This window comes from Arvicola amphibius, chromosome 1, assembly GCF_903992535.2.
Source record: "Arvicola amphibius chromosome 1, mArvAmp1.2, whole genome shotgun sequence".
NCBI lineage: Eukaryota > Metazoa > Chordata > Mammalia > Rodentia > Cricetidae > Arvicola > Arvicola amphibius.
In genome coordinates, this window is record NC_052047.1 from 43,543,149 (window position 1) to 43,557,650 (window position 14,502).

The 14,502-nt window shown below is 35.7% G+C and overlaps 1 protein-coding gene across 1 annotated transcript in view; it reads right to left on the bottom strand.

Annotated features, from left to right (window-relative positions):
- The window catches only part of Pcdh7 (protocadherin 7), a 403,528-nt gene that overhangs the window by 207,617 nt on the left and 181,409 nt on the right, over positions 1-14,502 (bottom strand). The window contains exon 2 of the mRNA XM_038317453.1: positions 2,482-2,698. Within this exon, the coding sequence (XP_038173381.1) occupies positions 2,482-2,698 (217 nt within the window). The remainder of the gene's footprint in view (positions 1-2,481; positions 2,699-14,502) is intronic.

Sequence of the window (14,502 nt, forward strand, 5' to 3'; positions counted from 1 at the left end):
TGATATGACATTGGAATGTTGTATGTTAACATGCTGCAAATTATCTTCTAAACATTCCAATGAGAGTTCATCCAAAACAGGTAGTGGTTGGTGCACAGTTTCATACAGGTTAAAACCAAAAGAAAATATCTGAAGTAATAATAATTAGGAATGAGAACAGCATGCAAAATGGCATTTTCATGGAGAATCCAAATGAAAATCGAAATAAATTCTGATTAAAACTAAACCAAGCAAAAAACTACAGATTATCTGTATTCCAATTAAATCTGACAAATGAATACTTGACAGGTTTCAGTTCCGATTCTATTCATGTCAGAATGTGCCATTAATATTGAAGATGAAATTATCAGAACTCAAGCAATACAATCATACTTTATAACAAGGGGAATTTATTAGAGTAAGATCCAAACAGAACTGTTTCTCAAATGTCAACTATTGTGGCTGGATTGTTCAAAGTGTATCTCATCTCCTTCTGTAATTATATATAGATCAGGTACAACACAGCTCACGGGCAGCAGCAAATGACAAATCTCTTACAAAAACCCTGTGTATCAAGTGTCAGTCTTGTGTAGGAAAATTGGTTTGCTACTCTGGCTTTTTCTGCTGATAGGACTCAGTACATGGTTATGAAAAGGAACAGGAACCTTCTTCAGGAAATAGCTTTCAGTGAACTCCTATTCTATTTATGTATTCCCTTGGGTTTTTTTTTTTTTTCCCACCTGAAGTGCATGTTTCCTGAAAATTGACCTATGTGGGCTCACCAAGCATAATTACCCTTTAATTAGGCATCATTTCCTGATTATTTTTAAAATGTAGAATGTCTTTAAAGCAAAATAAATATAAGACAAACAGAAAAATAACACCATCTAATGCTTATAATGCCATTGCTACAAAACCCACTGACATCCCCCAAAAAGTTTGATGATACAACATACTGTTTATTTAGAGTAAACAGTAAATTGTGCTATATCAAAATATAACTTCATATAAAATAGAAGCCCCAAGTGCAATTAATTCTACCTTGCTGAGATGTAATATATATTTGCATAAGTTCGTTTTTAGTTTAATATTTACTTTTGTCCAAATAATTTTAAATAATCTTGCCTTAAATATATACTTAGCATCATTTTAATCCACACCAAAATGTTACACTTACTTAATAAAATTACTTGCAAAATGTTGCTTTGTAGAAAGACCACATCAAACTTCCTTCCACCTTAGCACACACCACCATACACACAGATAAGCATGCCTAATAGCCATGAGGCAAAATGCCATTTAAAATCTGAATAATTTATCAAGAAGGACATAAATCAACAGGTCCTGGTATCACATCTAATAATAACATAGAAAGATAACTACTTAGTATAATTTAATTTAGAATACTTCACTTGGGTAACTTTTTATTTATTCATTGCTGGATTTTAATATTCACAGGTTAAATTTTTAAAAAGAAGCTTGTTTTGTTTTGCACTAATAAACTGTCTTTGCATGCCACCACTGAAGAAACTGGTATAAAGCAAGAAAAAGAAGCCTTTTCATCAGTAGATTGAGGTGATGAGTGATATATATCCATCTTAACTATTCACTACAGACAAAATGTATGCAGTTCCCATGCCTTTCTTGATATATAACTGTATCTGTTTCACATTGGGAATAATAATAAAGTTAGGAAGAGCTTTGTCACTCCATTCTTGGACATAAACGTATTCCTCAAATGTTTACTTAGTACTCAAAATCCAGAAATAAATACCACAATTGTCTTTAGGAACATGAGCAAATGTGAAATCATTTACATTTTTTGTTTGATATATCATTTTACGATATACAAAATGGCATAAAGGAGAATTGTGTCCACTATAATAATAGCCTCACAATGAGGTAAGAGTAGGCAGGATTATATTTTGTTTTATGTCCTTTCTCTTGCAGAAATCAGAATAAGCTCTCTAAGGGGTAAGGAGAGCTGATGGTATTTACTGTATATTAGGGCAAGCAAGACGCTGCTGCTTGTTTCTCAGCCATTTCACCTGCCATTCTAAAGAACAGGGTCGAAAATTTGTTGCTGAATATTCAGGAATGGGAAGTCTCAAGCAAAGAGTGCTCACGGTCCTTTTCTTTCACTGAGATTGCCTTATGACAATTGAAGAAATAGTTGCATCACAAAAATGGATAGAAGAATAGAATCAAACAAGACCTCTCTTTGTTGTTATTTAGCGGCTGTCTCCTGGGTTAGCGTTTTCATAGCAGGAGCTGCTCTAATTTACTTCTAGGGGCATTTATTTCTGTTGAGCTATTTTAAATGATGGCATAATTTTATGGATTTTATTGACAGAATTATGTTTCTTTATTTGTCATTTCTGAATTTTACCGAGTATTTAGCATTTTAAAATAGTTTTGGTGTGACCTACTTTGTTTTTATTTAGCCTAATTATTCTGGCTCACTAGCGTGATTATGTGTGTGGATGTTGTGTTTGCCCCTACCATTTTCCATATGCTCTGCCTCACCAACACTGCCATCCGGCGTGGTCCTTTCATAGTTGTCCTCTGGGAGTGGAAGGGCACCCAGTCTTGGCCCTGAAGAACTCTTACTGCTTGGTGTTTCTGACTCCTCCAGCCCGCTGTCATAGCAACTCTGCAGTGACCCCTGATGTGGGTCCTGAGGCTGACTCACAACAGAAAACGTCACTCTACGAAATGGCTGTAAGAGAAAAGATTCTGAATGTCACTAAGATATAAGATTTTAAGTGATCTTATTTCATAAAATACATAAATAACACTTAAAGGTCTATAGGCATTAGTTTAATACAAAATGATCAAACAAGTAGAAACATATTTGGATAACTATATATTATCTAATGCAAAGCTTGTAGTTTACACTTTCATTATTAAAATCAAAAAATTCCTCTTCGGAAATAAAGGTAAGAAAGCATAAATCTTATTCAACATGCATTGAAATGAAATATACTTGCTTTCTACATTCAACCCTTTCCCATTTAGTAGATTTTGTATTTTTCATGAATATATTTCATTAAAAAAACAAAGGTCAGCAATTGTGGAAGATATAAAAAAACTAAACCAACTCATTATGAAGGAATGTCATTTAAATACTTCATCCAAATGATATAATGCATTCAAATAGAGTCCTAATAATATAGACTTCTAAAGGCGTGTTTTCTGGCACTCATCTCCAAACAATGCAGCTATTATACAAGAATTTGAATGTGGTACTAGGAGATTACAAAATATTTATTACTTTGTCCCAATAAAAATCTATTTGAAATTGTAAGGTAAATAGTAAGATGATCTATAAAACTTTCTCCAACCCATTAATGGAAAATAGATCAAAAGACTCAACTGCATGTGTTTACAATAATTGTTGTTCATTCAAACACAGTAAAGTCAAGGGTAATGTTTATTTGGTTTATTAGATGGCCTATAAAACTATCCAACTAGAGCCAGCAAGTATCTCTGTAGGGGACAATGCTTGGTCATATCTACTTGCAAGTTATCTTAGTTACATAATAAAATAAAAATAAAAGTACATCATCCATAGAACAAAATAACGCATTAAGGAAATATACAATATTGATGATGTGACATACGATCTACAATGTATATAATAAATGCTGCTTATTAGTGGTCTGAAATTATTAATAACAATTATTTATATGCATTAACCCGTCATGAATTTGAATGTAACACAAATGTACATAGTTATTATACTTATAACCCACACTGTTCCTTTCCAGTACAGTTTAAAATTACTGTTGCCCAAGCATAGCATAAACTTAAGAACCTTTTCTGAATGTTTATAGCTTGAAAGCTCATGGTACAAATCTGTAACCATAACCATAACCAATAGGACTGTGGAGTTCTAAGGATTATCTGCACATGGTAGATTAGTAATGAAAAAGTTAATAATTGTGGCTTTTGCCCCTAATTTATAAATTGGCTTTGTTAAATACAAATATACACTTCCACAAATCTCTCCTTTATACTGTCATAGAGAAAAACTTTCCTGTAAAATCTGCACATTGCTGATATTTCTGCTACTGCCTCATCGCTTACGAGCTTAAAAGGAACACACCATCTATGAAAATCTGTTGTATCCTAGTTCAAGCTCTTAACATGGGTGGGTGTTAAATACCATTGTGGTCTTTATAGTGTTTCACAGAATCTGGAGAGTGGTATGGAAAAACAGTTACACGGTATTTCATTGTAGACAGCATATACAGCATGCGACCAAACTGACAAAACTCTAGAGACTTGGCCTTTATTTCATAAAGAACTCTTATCTTTTTCTTTTGTTAATTTGGTCAATATATTTTTCCCTATTTCTAGAGCGATATCATTTCTGTTTATGTCATTTTTCATTTCTGTTTATACTTCCTCCCAGTTGCCATCATCAGGTGGCCACAAAGTATCTGGAATTGTCTGAGAAGCTCAGCATCCCTTTAAAAATGACACCACTTCAGCTCTATCCAAACTATCCTGTTCTCCTAAGCCGACAGTGCTCAACAGTGAAGTATTAATTATTACTAAAATAAATGATACTAAGGCAAAAAATATGAAGGCCATACAATGAGTTAAAGTTATTTATATATCTAAAAAGCAAGTGGAAGGTTAAATGTTGTTTTTAATTCTATTTTAATGATAATCAGAGCTTTTAGGTACAGTTTCAACTATGAAAAAAGAAAAAAGTTCAAATGAACAAGAGACACATATGCTATCCTAACATAGAAAGGAAAATATTAGAGGTTATAAGAAATAGTGCTTCATTTTGATATACAAAATAAAAACTTTTGGATGAAGGTAGTAATCACAAAGCCTGTGCTGAGTTCTTTCTTCTCTCCTAAGCAGCACAGAATAACAGAGACAAGGTATATACTTCTAATAAAGAAAGCCAAAAAATAAAAAAAAACAAATGAGATAATTCCACAATGGACTGTATAATGACTGTTATGAACTTCGCATTTCATTTTCTTGATTTCCTACCCCATTCCAATTGTGGATATTTTGATTTCCATAAGTTATTTTAGAAGAGCATGAGAATTTTAAAATACTAAGTACTTAAACAAGCACTCAGTTCATCGGTTTCTTTTTCATTTGAAAGTTGCTTTGGTTGATGTGGTTTCTAAATGAATGCAAATATTATTCACATGAAAACTAAAAATGAAAAGTATCATACAATGAGTGAGAACACACCCACCAATCACTTGACCCACTTTTATAACATGCTATTAGAATTCTATAGTTCTTCAATAACAATATTATATCAGTGTTATAGTTTGTTTTATACTTTATTATTTTATGTTTTATATTTTTATGTAAAAATCAGAGGTGATGCATTCAAACTGATAAAGAGAATAAATTTAGTATTGTAGCTTAACTGAAGTATCAATGCAAAAGTTAATCAACTTTCATAGTATGTCACACATGTTCAGTTTGTTGGTATATGGAAATGTAGAGAGGTGGAAGGATGGAAAAGGGGAGAGAGAAATATATGTGGGTGAGATGAAGAGAGAGACTTGTGTACCATTCATCATCAAGTTGAATCAAGTGAGAAGACTGTTAGATTTTATAATAAGGATTATAATACAGAATTGATGTCACCGCCACACTCAGAGAAGATGCAGAAAAGTCGAAACGGAAACAGTATGTTGACTTCCCGATAAAAATTGTATTGTTTGTGTCACTACATTGTTTTAACTACAGTTGATATAAAGTAGAATAGAGTAAGAGAAGAATTTGAGAAGTACCTAGGAAATTTGCAAATAATGAAATGCCAGTAAACAAAATGAACCAGCATTAAAGATAAAGCTGCTCTAAATGGGCTGGAGAGATGGCTCAGAGGTTAAGAGCACTGCCTGCTCTTCTGGAGGTCCTGAGTTCAATTCCCAGCAACCACATGGTGGCTCACAACCATCTGTAAAGAGATCTGGGCCCCTCTTCTGGCCTGCAGGCAGACATGGAGGCTGAACACTGTGTACATAATAAATAAATAGATTTTAAAAAAAGCTGCTCTAAAAAGCACCTGTGTGGCCCCCCATGTCTACAAATTCCAGTGTCAATTAGAGTCATGTATAGTTCATTCTCAGAATACAAAAGCGGGCTCTGAAAGCATTCAGAATCATACACTTCAGGGTATGAGACACAGTCATCCCAAAGGCTAAAAAGAGGCAACAGGGACTGACTGTCTGGTCTGTGTAGATGAAAGGAAATGGTCATCAACATTGTCATGCATCATTAATTCACTACACCTGCACTTATTTAATGCAGTATATTCCAGGGACTTTCAAAATTGTATGTAATAAAGAAACCCAAAGGCTCATAGATGTATACACAAGCAAAATATAACAAAGCTTCCAATAAAATGCAAAGGGAGAAGATGCTATCAAACATCCTAGGAAACTTAAACCGTCATTCCAGGTTTTTGAACCAAGATGTCTATGTTGAGGACAGAGTTGAGGACCAATTAGAACTTCAGTATCACGGGCAAAGAGAATTGATTGCACGAAGGAAATGAGTAGAAAAGTCTAATCACTGTTAAAGCCTCTAAGACAGAAGAAGAGTTACTCTATGCTAAAAATAATGTGATCACATCCTGGATAATCTAAACCATGGTAACAAGATACAAAATAAAGGAGAAAAAGAAAAACATTTCACAGTGTGTACAAGCTAACAGAAAAAAAAATGGCTTATACAGAGACTTATTTATTGATTCTTAATTTCTTTCTTCATGGACACAGAAGAATGTTCGTGGTAAGGTGAGGTGTTAAAACACAAGCAAAACTAGCTGTTCAACAACAGAAGTCACGATGAGAAAGAAAAACCTCAGTGACTGATGAATTAACTAAAACCGAGAAATATATTCATAAGGACCAAAAAACTCAAGGTGAATTTCTTACATGGGTTCTTGTAAATGTGTATATAGATTTTAAATAAGAAAAATAATACATTAAAAATAATAGAAAGAGAAAAGTGAACATTTCAAATCTTCCTATAGACTTTCTATGTGACTCTGGACAAGTTAGCTGAACTTTGGTTCTTGTGCCTAAGGCCCAGGGTCTGTAAAATAGAGATAATAGTATCTGCCCCTTAATTCTGCTAGAATTAACGAGCTAGCTTATAAAAAGAGCCTTAAGCTCCCTCCGAGACACATACTATAAAAGGCACGATACCTCAGGCCACTGCTAAATAACCAAGTTATCTCCCATCATTTTAGTTTGATTTTTTTTCTTAAAGAAAATATAGAGCTGGCTCAGTAATTTACAAAGCTCCGAAATAGAAGTTCTAAAATCACATAGAATTTCAAGGCCAATTTCTTGTTCAAACCCACAAATTATTTATGAAGTAATAATGTACACAGAATAGCAATCAAATATTTCAAGAACTACTTTAATATTATTCCTCATTAAACACAAATACTTTGCTCTTAAACTATCTTGTAAAGGCATTTATCAGCTACTTTTATGTTTCAGTACCACTTTCTAGAAGTTTGTACTTGAGGATAGAAAGATAGGGCCTACCCTCAGCACTAGGGAGTTGCCACAAATATCTTCCGATCCAGGTAAGATGCTAGCTCTGGAGTAATTAAGCTGCTTGCCCTTCTCTCTAATGCCTAAATGACAGAACTACATCCATATTGCTTTAAGGTGGTTATAGAATGGAGGCCAGCATGCTACACTATTATTGCATTCAGATTTCTGGTACCGCATAGAGGCCGTCTTCGTGTTTCTCTGTTATCGTGAACTTTGTGAAGGGAGCATCTTCCTCTCCTTTATTGTTTGAAAATAGGAATGCAAAGGCAGCAATGTGCCTTTAATAATAATGACTATAGTGATCATTTGCATATAAAAATAATTCCATGAAACTAAAAGGACACAGAGTATAATCATTGATAATATATAAAATACCCAGGTCAAGTTTTCCTTGTCAGAAATTTAATGTATAGTTTTGAGGAAAGGAGTACAGATGAATATGTAAAAACACATGTACAGTAACAATTTTATTTTAGTCATTTTAAATTATTTGAATTTTTTTAAAAAAGGGAAGGGAGCAGAGAAAAATGTATAAAATGACATCAATTAAAAATCTATTATGCTTGAAAAGTTTTTATGATGTTACACAATCACACATTTGTAAAGATATTTACTGGAAGTCTTCAACTAGCAAAAATATTCAAAAATGCAGCTCACCGAATAAAAACTCACGCTTCTTCGCTAAAGCAGTGATCAATTCGAGGACAATAAAAGGGCGACTTAAGCTTAGTAAGTCCTGTCATTTATACGTTCCATTCCTCAGAGAGAAAGAGTAAAGGCAACACAGGGCTAAGATTGCGGATACTTTGCCATTAGAGTCCATTTTTTATACGTAGTGGCAAAACCTTTATGGGAATTTTATTTGCAAGAGGATGGGCCCCAAAGGATGCCATCTATTGGAAAACACCTCAGGTTAAATCTTTTCCTTATTGAATACTGCTGTGTCTACCAGACGACTTTATTGGGAACTTTAAATCTGCACCTTCCTTTTTAGCTTCAGTACTTTCTCCATAAATTGTCTCCTTATCTGGAACTCACACGCAGCTGTCTCAGTCACATCAATTATCTCCGAATGGGCTGAAAGGCTTTTCTTTATTTTTTCCAATTCACTTAGCTATGTCCATCAAACAGACTTCTAATGACTCTTTGTCAGTCATAAAGAACTGAAACAGTCATGCGGAGGCTCTTGGCGTAGGAGTGCCGTGTTCTATGTGACAAACAGATCTCTCTAATGCCGGGCGACCTTTCCCTGCAAATGAACACATGCTTCATGAATCTGCAAACATTCTCAGCCTGTGTCAGGGCTACCGAATAAACATACCTAGGATTCTACAGGGCATTAGTGGTAGGATATTTGGCAGGACCCTCAAACAAACTTTAATCAGGTCTTTAAACTTTTTAGGGGTGCCTTCATGTGCTAAAGTCTCCACATTCCTCCATGCTTCAAATTGCCCGTCCTTTCTTTTATGTGAATAGATGAAAGGATGTTCAGAAGCTTCGTGTTGAGACATGTGGATTAGCTAATTACAGCGCTCATTTGGAGAAAGTTAAGTAGCTATCTCTTTACTGGTGGGCAGTTATATATTTGACATTGTTGCTTGTATGTGCACTTGAGAAAGTAAGAATCCAGAGTAATTTTTCTTAGTTCTACAGATCAGGGCTGGTTACCACAAAATAACAAAGATTCCAGTACTGAAACCATGATTCCTCACACCAGCAATGTACACTCTTCCTTCCACTCAAGTTCTCATTTCCTCAGGTCTTTTCCACATGCATCATATATATTTGGAATTTACGGATTCGAAAAAAAAAATACTCAATGTAAAAGTGAAAAGCACTGCAAGAACTACTTATTCTGAAGGTGGAAACTGGTTTCTTTGTGTTTTGCTTTTTTTTCTTTTCTGAAAAGCATCTGAAAACAGAATAGGCAAAGTCAAAAATTCTTGGCAAAAATAGACAGACTAAGAACTAAATCTTTTAGAAAAATAAATGTTCTAGAAAACAAGACATTGGGCTACTATGCTGTGGCCACTATTAATTGATGTATTTTTTTTTACTGTTTATTACTGGTTCCTTGTAAACCTAGTCCACAGTCTGGCAAGCCTTTTTCATGAAGGGTCAAAATATAAACATTTCTGGCTCTCTGAGCCAAATATCGCGGGTTCAGTTACCCAGCCCTGTAACTGTGATGTGAAAATAGACATTGAACACACAAAAGTGAATGGAAACCACATCTCAGTGAGACTTTATTTCTGGACACAGCATTTTGAGATTCTGATAATGTTTCCACTCAACAAAATACTACTATTGTTATTTTTCAATATTTACAACTATGAAGAAAAAAATCAATCCTATCTGGCTGACTATTCAAAAAGAAGCAGACAGCCAGATTTGGCAGAGGTTCCTCATTCTGATACAATCCAGTACAAGGTGCTGAATAAAGATGTCAGGAAAAATTCGATCCAAATATTCAAAAGGATGTTTTCCATTTGGTGGGTTATTTGGATGCTCCATTTCAGAGGCATGTTGCTAAGCTTTAATTTGTACAAATGCCTTACTCATTATTACTAGCACAAAATGGTGGTGCACAAAGAAAAGTTACACAGATTTGGTTCATTTTTCTCCTTTGTATTTACTATGGAAACAAGATTATTCCCTCCCCACAATCTAAGACTCAGGAGAATGAGAGATGAGGGGGCAGAATCATGATAAGGGCTGGAGAATGGGGAGGATTCCTATGAAATGCTGTCTTCTGGATGTGATATAGAAGATGTAAACATGAACATACAGCAGTTATAGTTTCCTGCAGAATACCTGCACAAAACAAGAAGAAATGGAGGCAAAAGGAGAACCAATCATGAAGAATGTAAGAATGGGAAGGGAATAAGAACAGGTAATAGTGGGTGAATACGTAAATAAAAATATTAAAGAAAACTGAGCGAAAATGAAACAGCTGTTCTCCACAACTGGATAGAATAGAAGCTTCTCTTGCAAACTATGAATAAGTTGTGTTGGTGTTTCCTATTGACAAGAAGTCAAGGCAAAAATAACAGAACAAAACACTGCTGTGGACCCTTCGTGAATCCTCTTATTAGAGCAAATATTGTGCTACTCTATTAACTGTACAGCAAGAAGAAATCACAGTGCTCATACCATGTGTATCTTTAGACATGACTTCCCTCGGCACAGATATTTTCACCTTCTGAAGGAATGATTCCAAATAAAGATATGCCAGATGCTGACAGAAATGTGGATCCATCTTATTCCTAACAGCTTCCTATAGTGATCCAATGATGGCATAAAATTGAGCACTTACATAAGAAATGTGTATTGAACCAACCACTCTCTCATTGGATTTAAATGCTGCTTCTCAAGACATGTTATAACATTCTGTTAATGGGGACAAGAACAACCCTTCTCAGGAGGTCATAGGCCCTAGGGAAGGACTAAGCACTACAAAGCTTTTAAATGAATATAGTATCAAATTGCTATCTAAGTTCTTACCTTTATACCCATAGATTAGTACAATTCTCAACCTCTGTAGGCAGGCTGCTTTTTTGTAGTAGATGGCACCAATAATGAGACCTATTACTGGTCAATAAGCAGAAAAAAAGAGACTATAGAACATTTCTCCCTAAGTGAGACATTGGTATCATAGTCTAGGTTTTCATACCTCTAATCCTACACCTAGGGAGATAATAACAACACCAACTAAATTCAGTGATTAATAGAGGGAAAGGAGGAAGGGAGGGAGGGAAAGAAGGACAGATGAAGAAAGAGAGAAAGAGACAGAGAAAGACAGACAGACACACACACACACACAGAGAGAGAGAGAGAGAGAGATGCGAGAAGAGAGAGAGATGAGATGGGAGAGAGAGAGAGAGAGAGGGAGATGAGACGAGAGAGAGAGAAGCGAGAGAGAGCTCTGGAGTGAGAGAGAGAAGATATGAAATTAGGAGGAAGATCTAGGTGGAGGAACTGAAAGGGAGGGTATACATACATAGAATTCTTTTTTATGGCAATGGATTACCTTTATGTGAAATAAAGAACTTACTAAAGAAAAAGAAAGAAGATATAAATGAAAATGTAGAAAATATGTTGAACGGGCAGTTAATAAATTGCCCAGCAGACAGCTTAAAAGGAGAAATCACTCTTGGCTTTCTTGATGTATCAGACTGGCAAAGGACAACTGCTGAATCACTAGCTGCTCAGACCAGGAACGGGGAGCCTGTGAGAAAACAATAGGGTCAAAATTGCACAGCCTTTGTGTACCGCACTGTGGCACGTCATGTTCCCTGAAGAAGCACCAGCACAAGTGGAAGACACGTAGTCTCTGGGGATGCTCATTGTGTGCTCTTTTGCACTATCAAAAGTTCTTTTGGGAAACTGAAACCACAACATTGTTCGTGGACCTTCAGGTGGAAAAATGAAGAATTGTCTGTCCAGAAGAATGTACCCTATTGTGACCCTCAAATGGGTTCACCTTGCCCACACCACACATCTGCCTTAGTAGTGCTCCATCTCCATGAGACGTGGATTTCCCTTGCTTGTTGCTCTTCCTGCCATGCTGGGGATCCTGTTGAAGGATGAACACAGTCCTTCTGATGGGAGGTATCCCTCCTCTGAGCAGAGAAGAGTCCTGATGCTAAGATCACACTGCACACTTCGCTGAATAGCAAAACTTTCATAAACCAGCCGAGTGGGGGACAAGCACCTGGTGTGACAAAGGATGTGGGGAGGGACTAGGAGGAGAGAGAGAAGGAAAACTGCGCCAGGATGTAAATAAATCAACTTATTAAAAAATAAAAGAGGGAAAAGTACTCAAGTATACCTAGCTGCCTGGGTTTTAGTTAATTCCACATGTAATCAAGTTGACAACCAAGACAGCAACCACAACACTCATCGACTTGACACATATTCATATCTCCTTATGTCATGCTCAATTTCCAAATGTAAAGAATAACAAGATCATGACAATGCCTATTAAATTATCCATTGTATAAATTTTGGAATAGGTGGCAACATTCCCCTTGAGGGACATTCTTTTGGCATCTCAAAACCTTAAATATAATAACCAATGATATTCTCTTAATTTGCTATTTTGTTACAAGATAGAGAAATGAGGGAAGAAAACAAAAGATGGACTGGAATACTCTTGTCAGTTACAATCTTCATCTTTGCAATTTGTGGTCTTGGCTGGTATTTATAACTACCTTCCTCTACTACACATTCTCTATTTGGCTGCACACAGGTATAAAAATTCTAAAATAAAGCAAGTGAATCCCTCCTTTGGAAGCCTGCTTACCACCCTTCATACCATAAAGCAACCTCTTTAGGAGAAGGCATTCAGGTCAGTTCCAGTTCAGGGACCTCTGGGTTCCGCATCTGAAATCTATTGTCTTGAGCAAATGGATTTATCTTCTAATTCCGGGATCAGGAGGCCTAACCAAAGACAACAGCTATAGGCTGTATGATTGGGGTTTCTCTTGGATAACCCTGACCAACAACACAAACAGAGCTTTCTCATGCTTAATGTTGGGGGTTTTGTTAGATAGTCTTTGGCTAATTAGGGGGGTATTGTAAATCCCAAACCTGAGAATTCCAGTTAAACTCTGTATGTATATTTATATACAGACTTACATGCATTATAGAATCTAATAAGAGAGTAGTTATAATAGTATGATTCCTTATGATGTTTCAGACATTCTTACTGTTATGTTACCCTTGTTTACACACTTCTCTGTCTCTTTCTGTCTTCCTTATTAGAGCACCCCTTCCTTCATTTCCATTTTTCCAACCAGATCCTTATACCATACTCCCTCTCTCTTATAAAATAGAATATTGTGCTGAGTTTCTTACATATGGCATTCTCTGAAGAGTAATGAGAAAATAATTGATGCTTAAATATTTATACTATAATATTTCTTACACTCAGCGCACACCAGAGTGTCTCTTTAATAATATTAACCAACATAAGTAAATTTTTCAGGATGAACTGCTGCAAGATGATTTCCACAGTTACTGTCCAGCAGACCTGAAACATATACTTGTAATTGTAACGTGCTATTTTGAGACAGAGGAGGAAACACACAGAAGCCCTGTTCTCATTAGTAAAATCATTTAAGTTAATATCTACCACACAAGATTTTTTTTTTGCTGTTTCTTTAACTAAGATATAATCACATCATTTCTCCTTTTACTGACATCCTTTCAACCACATCCATGTCCCTCCTCACTCTCTTTCTCTCAAATTGATGGCTTCTTTGTTACTTTTATTATTATTTATGTAGTACCTGTAGCATCTATTTAGCGTAGCTTGACTAGGTATGACTTCCGGGCTCACTGCTTTGTTCTGGATAACTAATCATGAGTCTCATTCCTTAGAAAAACTAATACTTTTCCCTTCTCAACAATTATGAGTTACCTGCAGTTCTTTGTCAAGCAGTAAGAGTACTACCCAGTGAGAACTGCCTTTCTATATTAGCATGTCTATTGATATTTTCATTGATCACGCCTTGTTTCGGCAGACATATTGTTGTATTATCACGGGTGTAACTTCCTTACTTCCAGGAGATGAAAATCTCTTAACAATCTTGCAGGTCTTCTGGCTCTTACAATCTTTTGGATCCTCTTCTGCCATATCCCCCTAAGCCTTAGGTGCTAGAGCTGTAATTGAGATGTACCCACTTGCTCTGGGATCCCCAAACAACTACTTAATTATAAATAGTGTATTTTTAGGTGCGTATAAAGCAATGTGATTCCTTGAAGCTTTTTCAAGCAAACGTTGGTATCATTTTGCTCATCTTCCTTTCTCTATCGTTTTGACTTCCCTCCCAGATTTCCTGCCAATTTTTCCATTCCCCACTTCATTCTTTATAGAACAAGAAGCATCATGCTCCAGAATGAGTGCTATTTAGAACACGTAATAGATAGTCGAGTACAGTACCACCGCTTAAAGTGC